The sequence below is a fragment of the Phalacrocorax carbo genome, chromosome 1, assembly GCF_963921805.1.
Source record: "Phalacrocorax carbo chromosome 1, bPhaCar2.1, whole genome shotgun sequence".
Lineage (NCBI taxonomy): Eukaryota > Metazoa > Chordata > Aves > Suliformes > Phalacrocoracidae > Phalacrocorax > Phalacrocorax carbo.
In genome coordinates this window covers 136,723,824-136,747,158 of record NC_087513.1, presented here as the reverse complement: position 1 = coordinate 136,747,158, position 23,335 = coordinate 136,723,824, and the positions used below count along the sequence as shown (strand labels likewise).

The window sequence follows — 23,335 nt, the reverse complement described above, 5'->3', positions numbered from 1 at the left end:
AATACAGGAAAAACAAACGCTATTCAGCATTGAACATGGGAACAGATGTCACCCATATCCACATGGAGAACAGGTTAATGACTTCTAGGGCCAAACTATCAACGCTTTCTCATGAACCTTGTTGTTAATGGGTGATTCTTTCAACTCCAACAGTGAAGTAATTCCTCAGTAAATGACAGGCTGAGACAGCATTTGTGCATTTATCTCTGCAAACCTTGAATTTTGGATACAAATGATGCTCAGGCCCAGAGGAATATAAGAAGCAGGAAGCAGTTCTGGAGATGGATGAACCAGAAAATACAGAAAAGAGTCCACTTTGTGCACTCCTGAGCAAAGAAGGAGATTGCAGAGCAATAGAGGAGAGACACTTACCTTGGGCAAATGGGTGCAGTTCCACTGAAGGCAGTGGAGCTACAACCATTTGTATTTAGAGTTTACCCCATGGCAGGAGAAAAGGAGTTGCATATGAAAATTATAAGAGAGGAATCTCACTGAAAAGCTAAAGCTTAGGAGATCTGCCAGGCAGTCAGTTGCAGTTCTCCTCCTCTCCCAGAAAAAGATGTGAACAATTACAATCTACAGTCTGTAAAAATAAATATGTTTTGAAATGACTGTTCATTCAGGTTATATCAGGCATGAACACTGCTAAAATATTCATAACATGCTTAAGGACTTGTGCAACTCTAGCAGTTTTACATCTTAAATTAACTCAATTCATAATAATACTGCTTAGGACTTATTATCTGCAGTGTGTTTTGAGAATATAATTAATATCCGAAGCATTTTTGGGAAACAGGCAAAGCATTATTCCCTGTGCACAATACCTATTGTACATTTTAAAATTAATTAGCAAATAGTTATGCAAAATAGTACAATATCAGCCCAAAGTGCTATTAAATATAGCCTGCTATTCTCATTTGTGCTTTGGAAATGTTTAAACCACAAAGCGATAAATGCTGTTGGACTTTTATCCAGTCTTTTGTGTATACAATTATCACCTAATGTCTTCTTTCTATAGATCAGCAACATACTGCTCCTCCAACAGATTCCACTCAAGAATATTAGCAAGACAAGAGAAGTTCTCAAAAGACAACTGTCAAAGTGAAGGAAGCTGCATTTTTTTTTTTCTTATTAACCCATTCTGATTTTTCTGAAGAACATCTGCCCAGGCAGCTGGGCAGATCAGTTGTTTCAGAAATGAATGTGGTTTGTTCGGTGCTTATTAATTTATATGTTTGCTGCATTTTTCACTGCAATGCATACATCACTCTCTGGCCATCTATATACTAAAACTAGCCTGATGAATATTTAAAAAAACAAGAGTCTAGAAACAAACTCCTGAGTGCATATTAAATTGTTACATGACCTGTTTTTCCAAAGTGGTGAGCACTTCCAGGTTCAGTTAATGCCAAAAAGACTTTTCTATTTGAAAAATTAGGTCACCTTTTTAGGACTCTGTCAGTGAACAAGGCCTGCAGAATACAGGAGTATTTGCACCGATATGCTGACTTCGGACAAGAATTGAGGAGTTTGACTTCTGAGATTATTATTTTTGAAACTTGGTTTAAGGTTGAAATTCATGTACAGTGTCATCACTAACACCGTTTAACTAGTGGTTATGCTCTTAAATCCCAGATTTTGTATAGCCCATTTCAACGCCTAAGCTTCACGCTACGTGAGACCAGGGTTCTACAAGCTAGGTAATAAGAAGCCGTTTTCACTCTGAGGATATATAAATTTCAGCTCTAAGAGTTTAAAAAAGGAAAGAAAGATAACTTTGTAAATTTTTTTATATGACAGATTGCTCTACTGCTTTGCACAAGACTACCTAGCAACACCACATATGATTCAGAGAGAGTGAAGGCTGAATACTGTTACTATCGTTTACTTCCAGTACTGCTTTACTCATTTTAAAGTTATGGAACTCAACATGTCAATATGGTAGGTACCAGTCTTGCTCAGCATAAGAAAAAGCATCACAAATGAAGTATAGGGAATTTGTTCAGGATTATACAATTAGTGGCACACTTGGAGTTTACATTCAAGAACTCTTGGCCACCAGTTTCATATTATTTCACTATACTGTGAAGCCCTAATCCAACTTTTTTTTTCTCATAATTAATACATTTTGCAAAAAGTACAACAGCACCTGAGCTTTCTAAGTCATTTTCATGACACTAACTGTTATAGTATTAGATTTCAGATGATGGAGAGTACCCTGGTGATAAGCTTAAAGTGAACCTGTAACAAAAATATGATTCTTCAGCCCCCTTACATGGGCTTGTGGATTATCTATACAAATGGATGTTCCTTTTATGTTACTTACACGCAAGGACACTCTTTCTTGTTAAGTTTTGTTAATCAAAAACATAATTTATAAATTCATACAGAGACTTTAATTTAACTGAGTGGGATTTTGAAAAAAGAGACCTGCTGCTGCTTACAGGATTACTGAGTAATAAGAACTCCCCTCCCCATGTATTGGCAACTTCCTTTGCTTATGAGAATTGTGTTTCTTGTCCATTTAGTAAAGAAAATTTGTCGTGTTCTACAATTAAGAGTTATTCTCACACAGCATAAAGACAGGAGTTATGTCAGAGATTAATATCATATTCATAGCTCATTTATCAAAAGAGAAATGGGTGAAAAAACATATATTGTGGGATTTCTAAAATACTTCTTCATAGTAGTTATATTCATGACCATTTTTCCTTTATAGGCATTAGTAATTGCATCTAATTGCATTTAAAGAAAAAGAATCAATACAGAATATATTTTCTAAAAGTGTAACCCATTCTGTCTTGAAAATTACTGCCAACGGCACCACAAAGCACCTAGTTCGACTTCTCTTGAGGACTTCTTGGTTCACTTCACTCATTGAGAGTGACTCATTTCCCAAGTGCCAGCCTCCCGCATTCAGCCTGCCAGCCAAGCGTCAAGCTACATTCTCTCTTGCCTGTGTGGTACTGCAGTTAAATAGAGACTCTGCAATCAGAAAAACCTGCTAAATTCTGTTGACGGAGCACAATAAAGATGCAACTGTGCTTCATTCATTGACAGTTGCTCTGTGTGGTTGCAATCAATCACTTTGTCGGGTCACTATACAAAATAAAATTGCTTCTGAACATACACTTGGAGCTACTCTGCTGAAGAAGAGGGTGCTGGTTTTCCTTAGCTATTTCTGTGACTATAAATGTCCATCTTGAAATATTTATTTAGATTAACTTGTTGTTGAAATGCCCTGTCCCCACGCGGTAACTTCTAAAGCACTGCCAGCTGCAGCACAGATGGAAGGTAAACGGTTTCAATGAGAGAACCAGGAGCTGCAGATTTTGGCACATAGGGTGATATGAAGAGGAAAGGGCTGAGCCCACAAGTATTTCCCATTGCTCTCCTCCTCCCTTTTAACCTGTCCTCAGCGGTACACATACGGAGATCTCCCTCAGTGACGCAGATTATTATACTGCTTCAGGAGCCTTGGAGTCTCTCCCTGTTTCTCACACTGCTTCTCCTTATGGCCTGCGTTGCTCTCTTTATTTCACTTTGACTTAAATCAGCACTCCTTTGTGCTTGTCAGCCTGCAGCTGATGGAAGAAAAGCTATATTCATTCAAGTGCACCCCGCAGCTGCAGCCATGACCTTCCAGGCAGCAGCCGGCTTGCACGTGCTCACCTCAGCCCAGGGAGCTGGGTCCAGGCTGCTGGCCACAGGCACCACAAACATGTCCAGAGCCAGCTTCCCTCTTACGTGCTGCTTTCTCTGATGCAGCAAACAAGCTTCAGTGTTTCCCTCTCTAGGAGGTTCCTGCTGAATGTGTTTATGGCAGAAGAAACAGTGTGAAAAAGGCAGAGCTGAAGTCAAAGCCTGTTCTTCAGGAGAGGGGCTGCAGCTTGCCCTGGGCTGCGCAGAGGCAGGACCAGAGCCAGAGCGTAGCAGCCCTCTGTGCTGGAGTGCTGCTTTGACCCAGAGCCTTCTCAGGGCAATGGTGAGAAACTGGGTGAGGCGTGGGGAAAGCAGACTGCACGGGAAACGATGTTCTCAGCAATACACAGTGTATCCAATACCACCGCCTGAGAAAATCCACGACCATCAGACAAAAGTGTGCTTTTTATTCTCTTCCTCCTCATCCCATTTGACTCTTTGGTAACCCACAGTTAGCGTGTCTTCTTCAGATATAGGCTTCGATTCCTTCGGGCTAAGGCAGTACTGATTGTTAAAATGAAACACGGAGGAATTACCAAGTACAGGTGTGCAGGTTTAAGTGATGCAGCAGCTGGAAGTTTAAATCCTGCATTATACACAATCTCTTTACGGTGGGACAGTACGAATTAGGTCATACTGGTATATGTATTAAATTATTTATCTAGGAAGCATTTGTAAGTTGCCATGGAACCTATCTAGAAGGCAAAACTGCTGGAAACCTCACCTCCTTCAAAAGAAAGCCTCATCTCTACAGGGACCTGAGTTTTATTAATCAAGTAACACTTTACAATAACCTTCCATGATCCTGATACAAATTTAAAAAAAGGCAAACAAAAACAAACAAACAAAAAATCAACCAGCCAACCAAAAAAACCCAACAACCCAAAAAAACCCCAACCAACCAAAAAAGAACCCACCACCAAGAAAAAAACAACAACAACAAAAAACAAACACCAATCCTCCACAATTTGCTTGCCAGGTATTAATAGATTTTTGATGCTGCAACATCGATTCTGAAGGCAAAGTTGATATACCAATTTACACCAGCTGAGGATATTATCAGTAAACCATGCTATCTTTTAGGAAAACACATCTAAAAAGTGTGGTTCCAAACTACAATCAAATCTGTTAGAGTGAAAGCCACACCATTTCTGTTGAACCCTATTCTCAAGGGCTATTTCTATCAGGAGTCATGTCCCAGCTTGCTGAACAAAAAATGCTGCATGTTGGAAAGCAGCAGGATACAGATATAGACTATAACTGTAACAAGACAGTTACAAACCCTTCTTCACAAAAAAACCAGCTTACTTTGGGCAGTGCTTTAATTTAGAATCAAATACTAATCAATTCCTTTGGATAGAGGAATCATAAGAAAACACAACATTTCAGCTCCACTTGCCTAACCTTTCTTAGTGTATATAAGGTTTTAAATAATCTCCAAGTATACGTGTTGGAGGAAAATAACTACTTTGGTATTTTTAAACATGTTCTTTGTTGTGAGGCACTTGGGTTAACTGGTGTGCAAATGCAGGTGCAACGTACTCCACGGGTGAGAGCCAAACCTTAGCGGATAGGGGGTATGGGATTCGGGCTCTGGAGTGAGGTCAGGGCTGCAGAAGCCACAACTGGAGGGAGGGGGCTGTCAGCACAGCCCACCCCTGCCAGGAGAAGAGCCAGGAAGGAGCTGCTTTCCAGTCCTGCCCCAGGCCACCATGCTCCTGCTGTGCAGGAAGCTGCAGGCCTAACACAGGAGCATGAACGGAGCTGCACCAGAAGCAACCCTTAAGAGAATACAAAGAGGATGCCTGCCTTCAGTTTGTGCATGCCATATATAAATATCCTTAAAAGATTAGAATTCTTAATTATTTCAGATTTTTTCAAACCACCACATCAACACCAGGAATAAATTCCCTGTCTTCCCTTTTCATTTGTTTGTTGTTTTGTTTTTTTTCTTTCTAATCCTTTCACATTTAGGCTCTTGACTAGAGATAACTGTGTTTGAAAAGTTGAAAAAAAATCTTTTGAACTATATTGGCATTACTAGAGTGAAAAAATATATAGTTTTACATAATTTAAATACTTTTTTACTTACCAGTACATTTAAAATAGCTGTATTACATGAACTATGAGGAACAAGATATTCAGTGAGCTCTACAGAGGAAATGAAAAATCAGAAGACTAACCTATAATTGATTTCGAGCTTATTGGTGTTTGCTAAACCTTTAGCTGGACCGAAGGAGAGAAACTCATTTTGACATGAAAACAAACAGTTGCTCAAACCTTTTTTTATGCTAGGATGAGGGAAACTGCGGCTGCTGCCATATATAGAAGGGACGATGGAAATAACTTGCTGAAACAAGCATGCAAAGCTACCTGGCAGCCTTTAGAAGATTACAAAGGAAGGGCCAAATGCCCTTGTATGCCCTTCTATGGCTGTCACTGGAGAGTAGCATAAAGCAGGTGCATCCAAGGGAAGGGAGAACAGAAAAAGACACAGGATGCCAGGTCTGACTTCCCTGAGCACAGAGTCAGATTTTCAGGTAATATAAACCTCTGCTTGTTTCAGTGCCTACATTAGCTCAGGATTTGCTGTGCCATGAGAAGCCACAAATCATAGTATTCTAATAAAATAAAATAATAAAAAAAACCACCCAACCCAGAGAGAGTGAGCCAAAGGGTAACTTGCTACACATTTTATTCTGGGAAGGTCCTTTGATGGAGCTCATGCCTTGTGCCAATATTGGAAGTAAAAAATGTCTCAATCTTTTACTGACTTTAGAGGGAACAACTTCTTCTATACTTCAGGGCAGTATTTGCTGCACTGATGACAGGATTCAGGAAACAGTAATATGCAGTAGCAGGTGCCAAACAAAATGCAGACTCTGGATTTTTTCACACTGTACCAGCATCTGTAGCGTGGCAGGGGTTCCCCTAAACTCATGGATGATGGAGCCCTGCTTTCCTGGAGATGGCTGAGAACCTGCCTGCCGGTGGGAAGGAGTGAATGAATTCCTTGCTTTGCTTGCAAGTGCAGCTTTTGCTTTAATGATGAAATTAAATTATTCATTAAACTGTCTTTATCTCAAGCCACAAGTTTTCTCACTTTTACTCTTTTGATTCTGTCCCCCATCCCACTGGGGGGGAGTGAGTGAGTGGCTGTGTGGGGCTTGGTTGCTGGCTGGGGTTAAACCATGACAATCCTTTTTGGCACCCAACGTGGGACTTGGAGGGTTTGAGAGAATAACAGGTTTGACTGGAGAGTGCTAGATTGAATTTATAGCTGTTACTGCTGTTCAGCTCTTAATTAGCAGGCTCCTGTGCTTGCCATGGGGCTGGCTTGCCTTACTGTATATTAGAGTCTAGTGCTCCTTAGTGGCTGCTTTTTGGTTTCACTGCTTGCTTTACTGCTGTGCTGCTTATCACTTTACTCTGCTGTGCCTGAGAACATTGTGATAACAGCAGTGGCCAGGTGCCTGGGCTGGCAGGTGGCCAGGACATCGCTGATGTTTCTGTGCTGCTATACTGGACAGGCTGGAACTCCAGCATGAAGCTGAGTCAAAGGGACTGTGACCTCTAGATAAGTCCACATGAGAACAGGACACCCCAAAGCATCTGTGGCCGTGGATATGCCCATGCGAGAGCAGCTGCATCTTGAAGTGTCTGTGGCTGTGTCTGTGCCACAGCAGGTATACATCTGAAGGAATTGTGGCCTACGTGTAAGTCCATGCTGGAAAAGGTACACCTCAAAGTGTCTGTGGCTGTAGGTAAGTCCGTGCTGCAGCAGATATACCTGGAAGCATCAGTGGCAGTACACGAGGTCATGTCAGAGCACCTCAAAGTGCGGGGCCATGGATAAGGCCACAACAGAGCAGGTACTGCCCTGGAGGGACTGCAGCCATGGGTAAGGCCATGCTGGAAGAGGTTTACTTCTGAAGGGACTGTGGCTGTGGGTAAGGCCACACTGGAGCAGGTGCACCTTGAAGCGACTGGCTGTGGATAAGCCTATGCCACAGCAGGTATGCCTCTGGAGAGACTGTGGCTACATAGATAAGGCTCCACTTGGAGCAGGTACACCCCTAAGGGACGGCAGTCTGTGGATAAGTCCAAGCTGGAGCAGGGGCAAGGGGAGATCACGGTAATGTTAAACCTGATGGTCTGATCCAAAGGGACGAGGGTGGCGACTGTAATGGAAATACTTTTAAATTATTGTAATGCAGGATCTGAGTTATATGTTATTGGATTTACTATAGCAGAAACACCTTGTTGCTAGCCAGATTAGGAGCAAGGGGAGGAGTTCATTGCAATATTAAAGCCTGTAACCTGGCCCAAAGAGGCCAGGGGTGGAGACTGTAATGAGAATGACTTATATTGTTGTAACCCAGGATTTGAGTTGCACGTTACGGGAATTACTATAGCAGGAACCTCCTGAACCAATGGAGGACAAGCCTTACAAACAGAGCAACCACAGCAGTGGCCCAGCCTGAGCTGGATTTGGTGCCCAGTTAACTCCATGCAACACACCACCTCTCCTGTCCCGAGTGACCACCATAACAGATGGAGCCCAAAGTCATGGACTGAATAAACTCAGCTGACATTTTGTGGGCATTTTAAAGACATTTTGCAGGGGTGGTTCATAGACTAAGGGAATGATATCTGTGTATTACATCAAAGGATGGGAAGGGGGTGGTGATTAATGAGGTTGTACTGGATAGCATGGGACCTGAGCATGATGTCAAATCATGTGGAATAAGGGGTGGATACTGTCCTGATGTCAGCTGGGATAGAGTTAATTTTCTTCGTAGTAGCTAGTATGGGGCTGTGTTTTGGATTTGTGCTGAAAATGGTGTTGATAATGCAGAGATGTTTTAGTTGTTGCTAAGTAGTGCTTATATTAGTCAAGGACTTTTTCAGCTCCCCATGCTCTGCCAGGTGCACAAGAAGCTGGGAGGGGACACAGCTGGAACAGCTGACCCAAACTGACCAAAGGGATATTCCACACCATATGGCGTCATGCTCACCATATAAAGGTGGGGGATGAAGCAGAGAAGGGGGGACGCTCGGAGTGATGGTATTTACCTTCCCAAGTAACCATTACGTGTGATGGAGCCTGTGTTCCTGGAGATGGCTGAGCACCTGCCTGCCCATGGGAAGTGGTGAATGAATTCCTTGCTTTGCTTTGCTTCTGCATACGACTTTTGCTTTAATTATGAAATTAAATTAGTCATTAAACTGTCTTTATCTCAAGTCACGGATTTTCTCACTTCTACTCTTCCGATTCTCTCCCCCATCCCACTGGGGTGGGGGTGGGGGGGCGGAGTGAGTGAGCGGCTGTGTGGGGCTTAGCTGCTGACTGGGGCTAAACCTCGACACAGTAATGTTTCATTGTAATTATTATCTGCCCTCTGTATCATCAACTGTCTAGCTTACATACTTCTTTATTAACAACAGGAACAGGTGTTGAAAATGTAAACCACACAGATAAAAAGCATGATGAGCTCTGCAGAGAACACTTGGGTCGACTTCTTGCACAGAAAGAGTCACATATACATTTGTCTAATCTATTCTTTAAAACCTTCAGCAAGAGATTAGGTCTCCATTAAATCTCAAGGTAGCCTTTTCAGTGTAAAAGCCTAATACAAAGATATATATAGTACCACAGCTCTGATAAAATGAGCCTATCTGGAGTCACCTTATCTTTCCTAATCAGTATTTAGAGACCTATCTTACAGTTCTGGCACCAACCACAACTCCACTGAAACCATGCCTTTGAAGAAACTTTAGAAACTAACTCTCCTACCTAAGGCAAGAGGAAATGCTCATCAGAAATACCTCCCTGATGCACTTTTGAAAGGAGCAATACACATCAGATAACAGGAATAAATCTGATTTTCAACTTAAATTTTTAAAAGACGTACACCAGAAGAGTACACGTTAAAGCAAAGCTCTGCCAAAGGCAAGCAGAACATGGAAATTAGGAGGCTGCAATGTAGGTATTCTTAATAAAGGTTCAAAAGCTTCTCACATGGGATATATTTATTGGCATTTATTCTTTGGCTTTGAATTGTAATAAAGCACAAAATCCTAAGTCCCTATAGAATCACCACACACTTAAGTGGATTATTTGCAAAGCACAGGACAGCCTAGTTGAGTGTTCAAAAACAAAGGGCAGGTACTACATCAAGTACTAAAGACAGATTTGGCAGAACACAATCAAGAATACCTCTGTTACACTACTTTCTCACAAAGATTTAGAAAACAAACAAGAAGAATCAAATACACCTAATTTTGAAGAACACTGTTTTAGAGCCTCTCTGTGTGCCTTTTACTTCCTAACACTGGTTCATTCAGGCCATGCATCTGAACTTTTCAATACAGTCAATGGTCATGAGCAAGATTTTAAAGCAGAAACAGATTTCCACGTGGCACACTAATACAGACAAAATATTGCATGTATTTATACACACTTATAGTCAATAGCTATTTCAAGTGTACTATTAAGAAATTACATTAGATAGGAACTTTTTTATGTCTCAGAAGTAATTTCTAAGCTCAATGGGACTTCACATTAAATATGTGCATGCATCAGTCTCTGGGTCTGGATTTATGAGAGCAGTACCCTAAACCCACAACAGTCAGCATCTAAATGAGCAACTGCCCTAATAATGAAGACCTCTGGTCATGATTCCATCTCCAGTAACTATGTCTCATGACATCTGTATATGGAAATGTGGATCATAATATTTCCCTTTTTATCTTTGGAGTTTCAGCAAGATCCCTTCCCTTCATTGTGATACTGAAAGACTCCTCCTGCCTTTCAGCACTCCTGCCCCATGAGCTCTACAGCAAAACATTCCTTCAACCTCCATCCCCGCCCCTATTCCCTTCCTTTGTCTTCACAAAACACACCTACACAACAGGTGGGTTCTTGGGAGTTGCACAAATCCTTCTTTTAAAGGTATTATGTTATATGCTAATTTTTCCATGTTCACATTAACGTTTTAACGTTGACATTGACTTCACCGAGAAGCCTAGCGTTTTCTACTGCTGTATTCATATAGCACCAAAGAAAATGCATGCTGCTTCTCGATCAAACCTAGCTATCTACCAAAAAACAAATTGATTATTAAAAAGACAAACTTTTTTTGTTTGTAGTGAGTTTTGTAGTGAGTAAAAACATTTGCTTTCAAAACTATTATCTTGTCTCTAACTGACAGAATAAAGTTTTCCTAAAGTAAACAGAAATGTAAAACCTGGTACAAGAAAATCTTGGAAATCAATTCGCTGAGCATTATAGAGACTCTTTTATTTAAAAACTGCTTCATAGCAAAATTTTAAAAAGGAACAGATCACTAAAAACTTCCTTAAATTTTGAAGATAATTTATTATTTCTCCTGTTGTACTGTTGGAAAAATTACATTTTTGCAAACTTCATGTATTTCCATTTTGTTCTTGCCTCAGTGGGGGCAAAGTCAAATTTGAAAAAAATTCACAACAAGAAATTTCTACAAATTTCCTTACTTGGAGGAAAAAAAGAAAAAAAAAATTTTTGGCTTGCTTATCTCCCTGTCAGGAAAATTGCCTGTCACCTTCACTTTGACAAACTCCTGTGCAGCAACCTGCAAGGCTGCATGCTCTTACAACCTCTAATCTGCAACAGCTAGGACGTCTCCTAGCTTAAAACATTAAGTCATTTTTATTTTCTTGTTTCCAAACTGTGAGTATTGTTTATATTTTCCCAGGAGGAAAAAAAAAAGATGTTCCCACAGAAAATTTGAATTTGGGGAGGGGGGGAAGCTTCCATCTAAAGAAATACACACAGTTTTCATCTCTGACCAAGTCTGAAACAGCAAGCCTGATACAGTATATCCAAGATTTACTCATGTAGTGTAAAGGAGCAGACTTTAGCTCACAGTCTTGCTTGTCTTTAGTACAATCTTCATGAACACTGCTATACTGAAAGAAAATTCTTGGACTCACAGGATCATGTTACAGACAGTATTTTTATGAGAAGAATTGGCAGAGGCTGGCATTAAAAGAAGTGATAATAAGCCTCTTCACTTAAAAGATAAACTGATGCCAACTCAAAAGCATCCAGTCTGTAATCCCATAGCTCCACAAAGTATAGGCTACAGTTTGCTTATGTCTTTCCACTGTTACAACAGCCTATGAAGTATATAGCACAGTCAGTGATTAAAAACAATAAGCAGTTTGGAGCCCTCACAAAACTGCAAGTCCAGATAAAAATCATAGTCACTCTCAGTGTTAAGGAAAATGGATAATGAAATACAATGACGAGTAATGTAAGCAAAAGACAGATCCAAAAAACTACTCCCTGCCAAAATAAACAAGAAGCAGAGAACGCGTAACTCTGAATTCCCATTTTTATTCAGAGCTTAACTGGAATGTTTTGGGGGCAAAGTGCACCAATGAACAATAAAAATTCAGAAAGGCCAACTATGTATGTTTTCTTCCATACCAGAGGGTGAGATTGTCTCAGTGCTCAGTCTGTAATCACACACTTATCCAGCCCTGCTCCTTCAAACTCACCCTACTAAAGCAAGTCACACAGGAGACTAGTGCTCGCCTCATGTGAGCAGATGCACAGGATCATACACCTGGTGGAACTGGCTACAAAACTTGTATGCAAAAATGTACAACACCAGATGTTCAAGCAGCATAAGCAATATCTTCCCTTAAATGACTAGGACTGCATTTAGGTTTCTAAACTCACCCTGAGATTATATTCATTACAACTAACCAAACGAACTGAGAACTAGATTTGGAAGAAAAATTAAGAATTACATTCTGTCTCCCCAAATGTCCCAGTAAGTCTGAAAAATTCAGTTCCCTCAGAAAGTGGAACATGTGCTGTAATTACTGAAACTACTGTGTATGACCTAGTTTCTGTTAACAGTAAGAAAATGTGTGGATATACATTCTTGTCATAGGTGGCAACAACAGAGTAAACAGTCTTCCTAGTAAAGGCAGTTAATCTCTTTTATTACATTTGGTACACTTGCTAAAATAGCTGGGTAACATGTTTATTGTCAGTTGTGGAAAGTGAAGACAAATTCTGTGGCTCACCTTAGGATTCTCACTCCAAAATATTTGAGAAACATTAAAATAAACCCAAAGGTACAAAGTAAACATATGCAACGCTTGTACCAAAGCGTAAATACACTTTGGTATGTGGTGCATGTTAAAGCCAAAACACTACATCAACATAATGTTAAGGTTGTGACCCAAGCCAACAAAAGCAAGATAATTCATCAGAGATGGATGTTCTGGCATTAGCCCAGCCTACTGCACATACTGCAATCTGTCACATCTGATCTGTTAACAGTCCTGGGCCAACACATAACCTTAATATTCAGTCTTAGATACATCAATCTTATGTTTTGAAGATGAGATTGGAACAAAGACATTTCACCACGTCAATTTGAAGATACGGGACTGAACTCTTGTGCTAATAGCCTTCCTACAAAAAAAGCAGTTTGATAGTATCCCTGTAATACTCTACTGAAACATGGGTTAATACTGGGATTCATTATTATTAATTATAAGAAAAGAATGACATACGAAAAATAAAAAGATACTTCTAGGGTTCTTGCCTAGCAGAACTTCTAAACTGAGTGAGCCCTGGCCTCTGAAATCAGACCTAGTGCACACACAAACAAAAGCTCCTGTGTCAACTTTCTCACAGCTGAAATTCTTGCCTGAAATAACTTAGGAGGTCAGAACCAAAAATTTTAAATAAGGAAAACAGTGAGATTCTGTGAAGGTCTGTGCAAAACCTAGATAAAAATATTCCCTCTGCTGACTCAAATTCTACCCCAACCACTGCACAGTTGTCTACATCAAAACAGAGCCTTGATCCATAGCTGGAGTTATAATGTATGAGTGCAATAGAAACACAGGTAGTTGTCCTAATTGTAACTACTGCAGTGACCATCTTTCAGCAGAAAAATAAACATGCCTCTCTATTTTTTATTATCAGCCCATGAAAAGTACTTATTTCCAGCAGGTAATGTCAAACATGCAGCTGCAATATTCAGCTGCAGCTATAAAACAGTAGTCTCCATACTGATATATAAGAAAAAACTTCCCAACTTTTGTTTGATGTCTTAATGAATAATCATAGGCTGCCCCAAGCTTGTCAAAACAAATCAAAACAAAGCCAACACGCAAGCAGATATGTGCTCCATGCGCCTGTTCTCTCTGGTATCTGAAGGCAATTTTGAGTCTGAGTTTTACTGTGTGGGCAATAGCAACGCACATGCCTTTACAACACCTTGCTAATTTAGCCTGGTAACTCTCAGAAGCACCGTCGTCATCTGACAATTAACAAGATGGGGAGAGAAAAAGGGAGCAGTTTGGTCTGCGTGCTCTCAGTTGCTATGCTTGAACCATCGCACAATCGCTGTGTGAGAAATACTGGTACCTACCAGTATGATTACCTGCCTACTGGTTTCTTCTTCCTACAGAAGCTGAGACTGTTGCTCCCAAAATGGGAGGCAGCATATGGATCAATAAAAAATGATAATCTACCAACAAAGAGCAAAATAAATAATCACAAATATAAAGCCTCTAAATAGGTTACAGCAATTTCGTGTAAAAGAAGGTAATCATCTTATCTACTTCCTCTCATCATCTATTAAGATCCCTTTCTTCCCCACTGGACCAATGTCTTCACCCCCTCTTCCCAAGGGGTTCATACAGATGCTCTGTCCCAGCCCCAGAAGCCAAGGTTGGGCAAGAATAAGTGGAATGTTTTATTCTAAAAGCGATCTTGGGCAGTGCTGTGGTAGCAAGCACTATGGCTGACACCCCTGCTTTATAAAAGTAAGGGCAGTATTAAACAGATGTAAGTAAAAATACAGCTGTTTTTTTCAAAGAAATTCAATGGAATAGTATCATATACACTTCTGAGTAGTTAACAGCACTTTTTGTTTTCCGAGACCAAACTTCAGACATCAGTTCTCTATCAAGAAGCCCATATGTATTTGGCTATGGAAGAGGCAAGAGGAAGAAGGACAGAAACTCCCTGGGGGAAACTCCCTGGGGGAAATTCCTAGCCCACAAAACTCCTATGTGCTCGTAACACTAAGTCCTCTGCTAGCCACAACCCTTCCCTAAAGTTCTGGAGATCACACTCGGTGTGATAACAGCATACGAGTTTTCTATTTTGCTGCACAGACACATACATAACATGCTTCTTTTGCAACCCAGGACAATGCAGGCAGCTGGGTTGTTATTGCAGTAACAATGCAATTTATCTAATTACACCATGATGCTTACTGTGCAGCAGTATTGCCTATGCGGCTACAGCATAGGACAGTATTGCCAGTGAGAAACATAACTGAACAACTTCTGGAACCATAAGAGATTTACTCGTGTGAAAACATCAACCATTTTCCATTATTCTTCGTTGACACTATGAAGAAAACATGTCCCGATTGTGCTGTTACAAGGGACAAAGCAACGACAGTTAAAAAAATCCATAAAACACTAAACATTGCTGATATATGGGGATTTGAATGTGGCCATTTCTATACAAAGAGGGAGACCAGAAGTCAAAAACTTGCTGTCAGGAAGATCAGAAGCAAAGATACCATTTCTATCTGAGTTACTAGAGACATTGGCCAAATTCCTGCTTGTCACTGTACAAGTAAACAAATGCATGAGAAAATATATATTGGTCCTATGCTTCTGCACTACTGAGTTCAACAAAAGTTCCCCAGGAGTGCAATAGGTCAAAACTCAGATGAAAAGTCAAGACTTCACCCAACCTATAGGAATAACAAAGACAGCCGGACTCAGCAGACAGTTATTATCACACCATTTTAACGACAATAGAGAGGCCTCTTTCATAGAGGTGAGGAGGGGCTGGATCTGTGGCACATGGCAGCCCCAGGACACAGTGCCATACGGAACTGGGCCTGAAAAATGCACAGATCCTAACTAGTCTTCCTCCATCCACATCCCTGCATTGTCCTTCCCTTCCAACACAGGAGGTTTCAAATAAGAAATAAGAAAATAGTATATTGGAAATCCAGGCCCAATAGTTCAATCTGTACAGTTTTCTAGGTCTAGCTTCTTTTTTGAAGCAGACAGACTTACAAATTTTTAAATATCTGCCAAGTATCCAGTTTGGCCCTTATTTTCAGCAAGATGCACCACCATTTAGTGTGAGCCACTGTTTACTAGTCTTTGGTCAGCTTAATCACGTGCTAAATCACCTCTAAACCAATTTCAGATAATACCTTTGAGGACTTTCATGGGATGCTCAAGCTTTCTGTAACAATTCAGCTACAGCACATCTACTTCTCTGAACACCGGTAGTACCTACATGTTTCCCTCTTCTCGACAGATATTTCCCCAATTTTCACAACAAGAAGTCAGTGCCTATAGATGCCTCAGAATATATGCCATGCAGATTCAATAATCTGCAGATAGCATTTATTTTCTAGCGATCCTATCATCTTCTCTTTTCCTTTTCCTGCGCTTATATTTACACAAGCTTCACTACTTCCTAGTCATCCATGTATCTCCCCCTTACTTATCTTCTTAACAAGCAACCACAAAAAGCAGCTCAGCCATTTATGTTTGCATGCCCTACTGGTAAATGCGCACCTATCTAAGCAATATTCAGAATTAGCATTGAGTGTTTCTTCCCTGGAGCTATTTAAAAGACGTGTAGACATGGCACTTCATGGCATAGTTTAGGAAGCACGGTAGCATTGAGTAAACGGTTGGACTTGATGATCCTACAGGTCTTTTCCAACCTTAATGATTCTATGATTCTTTTCCTCATTCATCCTTTCCCTCCACAACTCCTCCAGCCCCTTCCCAAAGCTGGGAAGACAACAGTGCATCCTGTTGGGGGCTGGTGAGAACATGAGCGGTCACAGTCTCCTCTTGCATAAAGAGAGGTGAGAACTGCAACTGTGCCCCCTAACTCTCAAAACCTATTCAAGTCCCTACTGATAGGTTCACATCATACCTTAAAACCCAGCCATATGCTTGAGGAGTTGAACTGGGGAGAGAGCCCTAATTCATCATCTGCTCTAACTGATAAAGCACTGCAGTGCCTAACAGTGCTCCCAAACACAGGCTCAGTGAAGTGGGACAGGACTGTGAAAGAGGGGAGAGATATAACCATGAGCCATGTAGGAAACTGCTCCAAACAAGCCTCATTCAATACCTCTTCTGCTCAAGAGCTACCTGGAGCCTATGAACAGACTGGAAGAAAAGGAGCTCCTCTCCTGCTTTGATCCCAGTTTTACTTCGAAAAACCTACCTGACTTGAGTTACTGATTCTTCTGTGAAGACATGGTATAGAACGTTAATTTTTTTCTCATTACTTGCATACAAAGACATACCCAATTGGAAAGACACCATGATGTATGCACACGTAAAGTGAATTTCATCACAGGGTTTTTTTTCTCCTATTATAAAGAGAAGATAGACTTCACTGAAATTGAGAAAAACACAGTATATTCTAAACAGCAGCCGTAAAGAAGTTTCACCAGAATCTTACTTGTGTGCCACTCAGAACATCGGGCAACAAATTAAAAATCTTTCACAGAGTAATTACATCGGTAGAGAAACTGTGTAATGCTGCTGCTAGGAAAGGATAGCCTCTTGCAACTTAACAAATTAACCTAGAGACAGTATAATGATTCTTGCTATAGTTACTGTGGCATATGAGGGAGTGGCATAGCAGCTGAGAAAGATGTCAATTACAGAATCTGAAAGACAGATATGAGGCAGAAAAACAAGAGAACAAGAAACAAACCTGAAGCATCTCTGTCATACATATAAAAATAATTCTTGACCAATTTGAATTAATTTAATTGCCTACTGCAGTGTATTGTGCTGTATTTTAAGTTACATGCTGGTTAAACACATTCCTGTGGGAGGTGGTCCCCTCTCTGTGACCACAGAATATTTAACTAAGGGATGTCAGTAATGCTCTTCATTAGCAGTAATGACTGAAGTACAGCAGAAGAGAGGGATTACATATGAGGTATTACATTCTATGCATTCCTCTACAAGTGTGGGAATAGCCAGATGTGTCCTAAAAGTGCTAGCTAATTGCACTTGCTATGGCAAAGGGGGCTTCTGAGCATGAAAGGATGGAAATATTATGAAGAAGCAACCAATAGTGGCATGACTGTGATTGTAAAGATATGGCAGATGCTTCTGTACTCTGACTTAACTTCCAGGTAAGCATGTTTGGCACAAACACTTGTTACCCAAGAACAATGAAATTTTACTTTCCAGAATGCCTGTGCCAGTAAGTGTAACTACACACATACCTGCTGGAAGCAAATGCCTGGCAGGCACAAGCACGTTCTAATGTCAGTCATTTGCAAGTTTTGAAGAACACTCAAAGAACCACAAAAAATTCCAACGTTTAAAACCGCTTTCTGTATTTTCTTATACATAGATTATCCCACTAACCTCTGCTCCTGAGTATTTTTATGCAGCACTCTCTGAAGCAGAACCTTTAGAGCACATCTTTCTATGCCTGGCTCTCTCCAGACCTAGAGAGATCCCCCAGCCCCATGCATAACTTTTACTCTTTAAAAAAAAAAAACCCCACGCAAAAAACCAAAATAAATAAATAAATAACCCCAAAATTTTAACAGCTTTCAATCTGCTTTTAACTTGAGGCGCAAATGGATGTGATGGAGTTTTATGTTTTTTGTAGTCCTGCATGCCCATAGTACCAGAGCCCCTTTCACACTGCGAAAATTTGAAATTCTCCATTTACACAGTCCTTTGATGTTAGCAAATCAACTGGATGGCTACCTGCACCCTCTTACCATACGTTTTCATTCCACACCATTCAAGAGTGATGGGAACATGAGGTAGACTTCAGAAGAATCTCTGTGAAGCGCCTAAACTGTAGAAATTTAAAAATAAAGTAGATTCTTATTCTCCTACCAAAGCACTGGCACAGATGTAGCATGACGGAGTAACAGAATTATTACTATTTGCTCATATTGTGATACGCCAAAATTCATGCCAGCTTTAGAAACAGGATGGACAGTTAAATACTGGGTGCGCCTTAATTCACTTCCTTCAACAGATAGTACTACAGCATTTTAAAACTCAGTTGCACCCTGCATACCTTAGAACACAGAAAAATTCATGATCTAGTCAGTCAGAGCAAGTATGCAGGTGCGAAATAATGTGCCTCTTACCAATAATCTCACTGGTAAATCTAATCCAAGCAGCAGAACTGAATAGCTAATTTATTTCTCATCTAAACTGAAGCAAAAGATACGTGAAATGTGAATGTCAGGAAGATGTGCCAGGGGAGGTTTAGGTTGGACATTAGGAAAAGGTCGTTCACCCAGAGGGTGGTGGAGCACTGGAACAGGCTCCCCAGGGAGGCAGTCACAGTGCCAAGCCTGACGCTCTTCAAGAAACACTTGGACAACACCCTCAGACACATGATGTGAACTTTGGGGCTGTCCTGTGCAGGCACAGGAGTCGGACTTGATGATTCTTGTGGGTCCCTTCAAACTCAGGACATTCTATGATTCTGTGATTCTATGAAATGATGGGGCCAGCCATAGAGGTGAAACTGGAATCCAGGTACCTGAGTTTGTGAAGTTACTTTTATTTTATGATGCTTCACCAGAGTTTGTATTACTCTTATTTAGTTTTTATACATGAAATTATACTTTTCAGACTCAGTATATCTAAAATTAATTACACATTATATAATTACCCACATATGTACGTGCTGTGAAAATAAAAACTGTTCTTGTGTGTGATCTCAGCCTGAAAGATTCAACAGTTCCTAGTTTGCAAGCCCTGGCAGCACTGTGCCAAGTTGCCTCTGACACCAAAGCATCTTGCAGAGGAAGGGTGTGCTGATTGGGAAGAGATCCTGGCTTTCCCAGATGGCTGGCCTTTCATGGCAGTCCCAGCAGGAAACAGCAAGGAGAACACAAAAATAGTACTCACTCTCCAAAGCTCAAAGTTTCTGAATATGAACACATATATTCTATTGTCTCGGATGGTATTACCTCCATATATGTATATTCATCTCCCAATGGAACTGGCAGTGGCAGTTCAGACTGCCAGAAAAGACTACAGTGCCCTTAGTGATTCAGTTCCTCATATGAATGTTCTGCAAAATTTTTTTCATATTGATGGAGCATTTTTTGAGGGACCAGGGGAGCTGGATTGGGGCTTGAAGAAGTTGATCGTATCCATCTCACTAAAAACTGATGTCCAGCTGTAATTGCTAAGTGGGACTTCTTGATTTTGGCCAGAGTTTTCTGCAGATCCTAAGAAGCTGATGAATACCCAAGCAGATGTCTTTCACATTTCTTCATCTCCACACCATTATTTGCACTGACTAGACGCCTTTTTTTCTGCTTAACTTTGATTCATTCAGAACCAGTCCTGTGGCATCACTGTGTATGTGCCACCACAGAGTACCCCGCTCATAGCCAAAGGTGAGAATTCAGTGGTCCCTTGTTATTCTTTAAATAAGTACACAACATCTGGAAAGGAACAACCAGAAAGCCAGATTTGCAGATGATACTATCATAGCACAATAGCTGTCTTTGCTAGGCTTGATCTCCAGCCTACCAGAAACAATGGGAACTTTTGCATTACTTTTAGTGAGGTTTAAACCTGTTCCGCAGTAACCTAAGTACAGGCCTACTACGTGTACATATCCTGCATCAGGATTCTGTTAGCCGAGCTTCTCTTTTTCAGTTAATCTCCCGTTCCTTAGGGGTTCAATGTTTTACTCTGAAAATTAACTTGTTTTCTAGGAAATAATCACACTGTCTTTAGGAAAACTTGGGTAGGATTCATGTTATTTGATGCAGATGTCTTCACTGTCTGCCTGACTAGTGATGCTTGGCTTCCTTTTGAGCCAATACAGTACAAAGTGAAAAAGCCACTTTTATGGTATGAACTATCTAACCTATAAAGATGTATCCTTTTGGATGTCAGGAAGCATAAGAAAAGCCTTTTTCTCTCAACTGAGTGTCAGGGGATCCTAGCATGAATAGGTCTGATTTAGATTATCTACCCTGTTGACATCTGTCCTTGATCAGATGATCCCACCCCAGATAGCCTGAGTTGGATACAGTAGACAAGCATTACTAGTTGTTTTTATGTAATAACTATGTTTAAGCAAAAATGAAATGAAAGACGATGTCTGTGGAATAAACAATCTAGTGTTTTCTCCCTTTTATTGCTGTGATATGAAGTCAGTGGCTTAGCAATCTAAACAGAGACAGTTTATCAAGCCCTTACCTTTGGGGATAGTAATCTGACAGCCCAGGTCACAGTCCTGCTGCAACTGATAAAAAGCCACTTCCTGCAGCCGAGCACGCTCCAGCTCCGAGAGGCTTTGAACGGGAACTGACTTCAGACGAACACTGCGCCCTGACATGCTGTTCCAAGTGAAATCACCCTACAGGAAATCAAATGGAAAAATATGAAGCATCATATGGTATGCACAGTTTAATAAACAGAACCATCTCTTCTACTGCTAGCAAAAACAACACAGGTCCTCTTTTCTAAAAGGCCATTTTCTTGGACATCTCCAGCCTTTCAAACATCTTTGTTTTCCTAAGAGCAGCATTCCTTAAAAGGAGTACAGACATGCAAAACAAAGTCAATTCTGTCTGAAACCATTTAACAAAGTATTGTTGCAAAAACATTAGGATTCCAGCAACCAGAAGCACAAAGCAGGAAAAAAAAAAAAAAGCCCTTGTCTGCTTTTCCCAGTTTGCTTTCTTTGTACAGTACTTGGTCGTCACTTAGTTCCTTTCCCCTCACGGTCAGTCAGACATGCAGACTTCCACAGGTCGGTGGACAACATGCACCTTACCTCCCTCAACTTGCTAATCCCACTCCACCAGACTGTTCAGAGAGTACACAGAGCCCCTTCTCTTTTCTGACATATCCCATCCCCTCTTTATGACAATATTGTGTTTAGACCAAGATCAACTAAAGGGCAGTGTGTTTCATGTTTTTGAAAAGCCACTAGAACAACGTATGTGTTAAAATTTATACAGGAAAACAACACGAGATATGCTACGCCTCTGTAAGGTACCAATTATGCTTGCAAAGCAAATCAAAAGCTTTAGCTGTTCTACCTCCCACCTCTGATAACATCTACAAAAAGCTATTCTCTTAGCTAGTATTTAGCTTAGGTGAGAGTAGTAATCATCAGTCAAAGAGAAGTGCAAGCACACAGACAAGCTTAAAGGCTGACAATTAACTTCAAGAAAGAATTTCAGAATTCATCACAGCATCATCAAAGAACGCATATTAGCACTGCAGGGAAAGAAAGAAGAATTTGTTTTTCATTCTAACCGTGTTAAAAAATAAACATCAAACTTGTCAGTAGACATAACCTGATGCAGCTGCAGATAATGGAAAAACTCTGATGTACATCAGCTGAGCTGTAAAGACAAACCCACCAATCTGCCCTTCATCAGAACACGGCAGACTTACAACTAACAAACTTCGCTCTCTAAGTCCTCACTTTCAGTTTAAATTTCAGCATCTGTACCTTCATTGCATGCACATTTTCTCACTGTTCACTTAGAATTCATCTGTTCTGCACACACATCTGCAGTCAAAGGGTGCCCACTGACTTTAAAAGACATTGGCTGAAGGTGCTTATTATGCAAAATTAGTAAAATTTGATCTTACTTAGTAGCTATGCATCCTGTTGTATGTAAACATCTTTGTACACATTTCCTTATATTTTGCCTATATATGTGTAAGTATACATATGGGCAAACATACAACCTGTATATACATGTGTGTACACAAACACATACACGTACCTATATATGCACACCTATGACTGAACGTGTGTATTCACATATACATATGAGACAAAAATAATTCACAAATATGCAGCACCATCTAGCAATATAGATCAAAAGGAATTACACTTTAAACACCACTTCTTATGATGCATGCAGTATGTTTGAGTTCATCAAGGAAGCTTTTTTCCACAGTATTTTTTGTATGTCATTAGGCAACCATAATAGATAAAGCTGTTACCTCAAAGTGAACAACTGCACATCTGTACACTCAATGCATGTACTATGCTCTGTACCTTTATGGTATTTATATATACATGGGCCACATAAGCAAACATCTGCACTACCCCTGTATTTGACTACTGAAATTTTTATCTTTATTTTTTGCCTCTTCACCTCTTCTTTTTCTTCTAGTGACTTACTGCTGAAGAGCTAGATCTAATAATCTCAAACTAAAGGTTTGCACGGTGACACAAGCCAAGCTCATTAGCTTAACTCAGGCAAAGCCAAAGCAGCAAGAGTCACATAAACCTTATTTGCAAAACTGCAAGTAAACATTTACATTTTTTAAAAAGCTGTTGTCATTTATAGATAAAAGTGATCGAGAACAGAATCCACAACCAGACAACGTATACTATGAAACGAATTCCTTTCAACCCTGATAATGTAGAAGAAACTTTATAACTACAGAAGTAGAGTTTGTGAGTATTTCATCTTATCAATTCCTCTGAGATGAGCATCTTCATAAACAGAAATATCACTGATATGTCTACCATGAAAAATCTCAAACCTAGATACTTAATTTTGGA

At 40.3% G+C, this 23,335-nt stretch overlaps 1 protein-coding gene across 5 annotated transcripts in view; it reads right to left on the bottom strand.

Moving 5' to 3' along the window:
- Nucleotides 1-23,335, bottom strand: part of ARHGAP6 (Rho GTPase activating protein 6) — a 342,515-nt gene that overhangs the window by 44,948 nt on the left and 274,232 nt on the right. For all 5 annotated transcript variants that reach the window (XM_064475524.1, XM_064475554.1, XM_064475547.1 and 2 more), the window contains one exon: nt 20,998-21,157. In XM_064475524.1, coding sequence (XP_064331594.1) covers nt 20,998-21,157 — 160 coding nt within the window. The remainder of the gene's footprint in view (nt 1-20,997; nt 21,158-23,335) is intronic.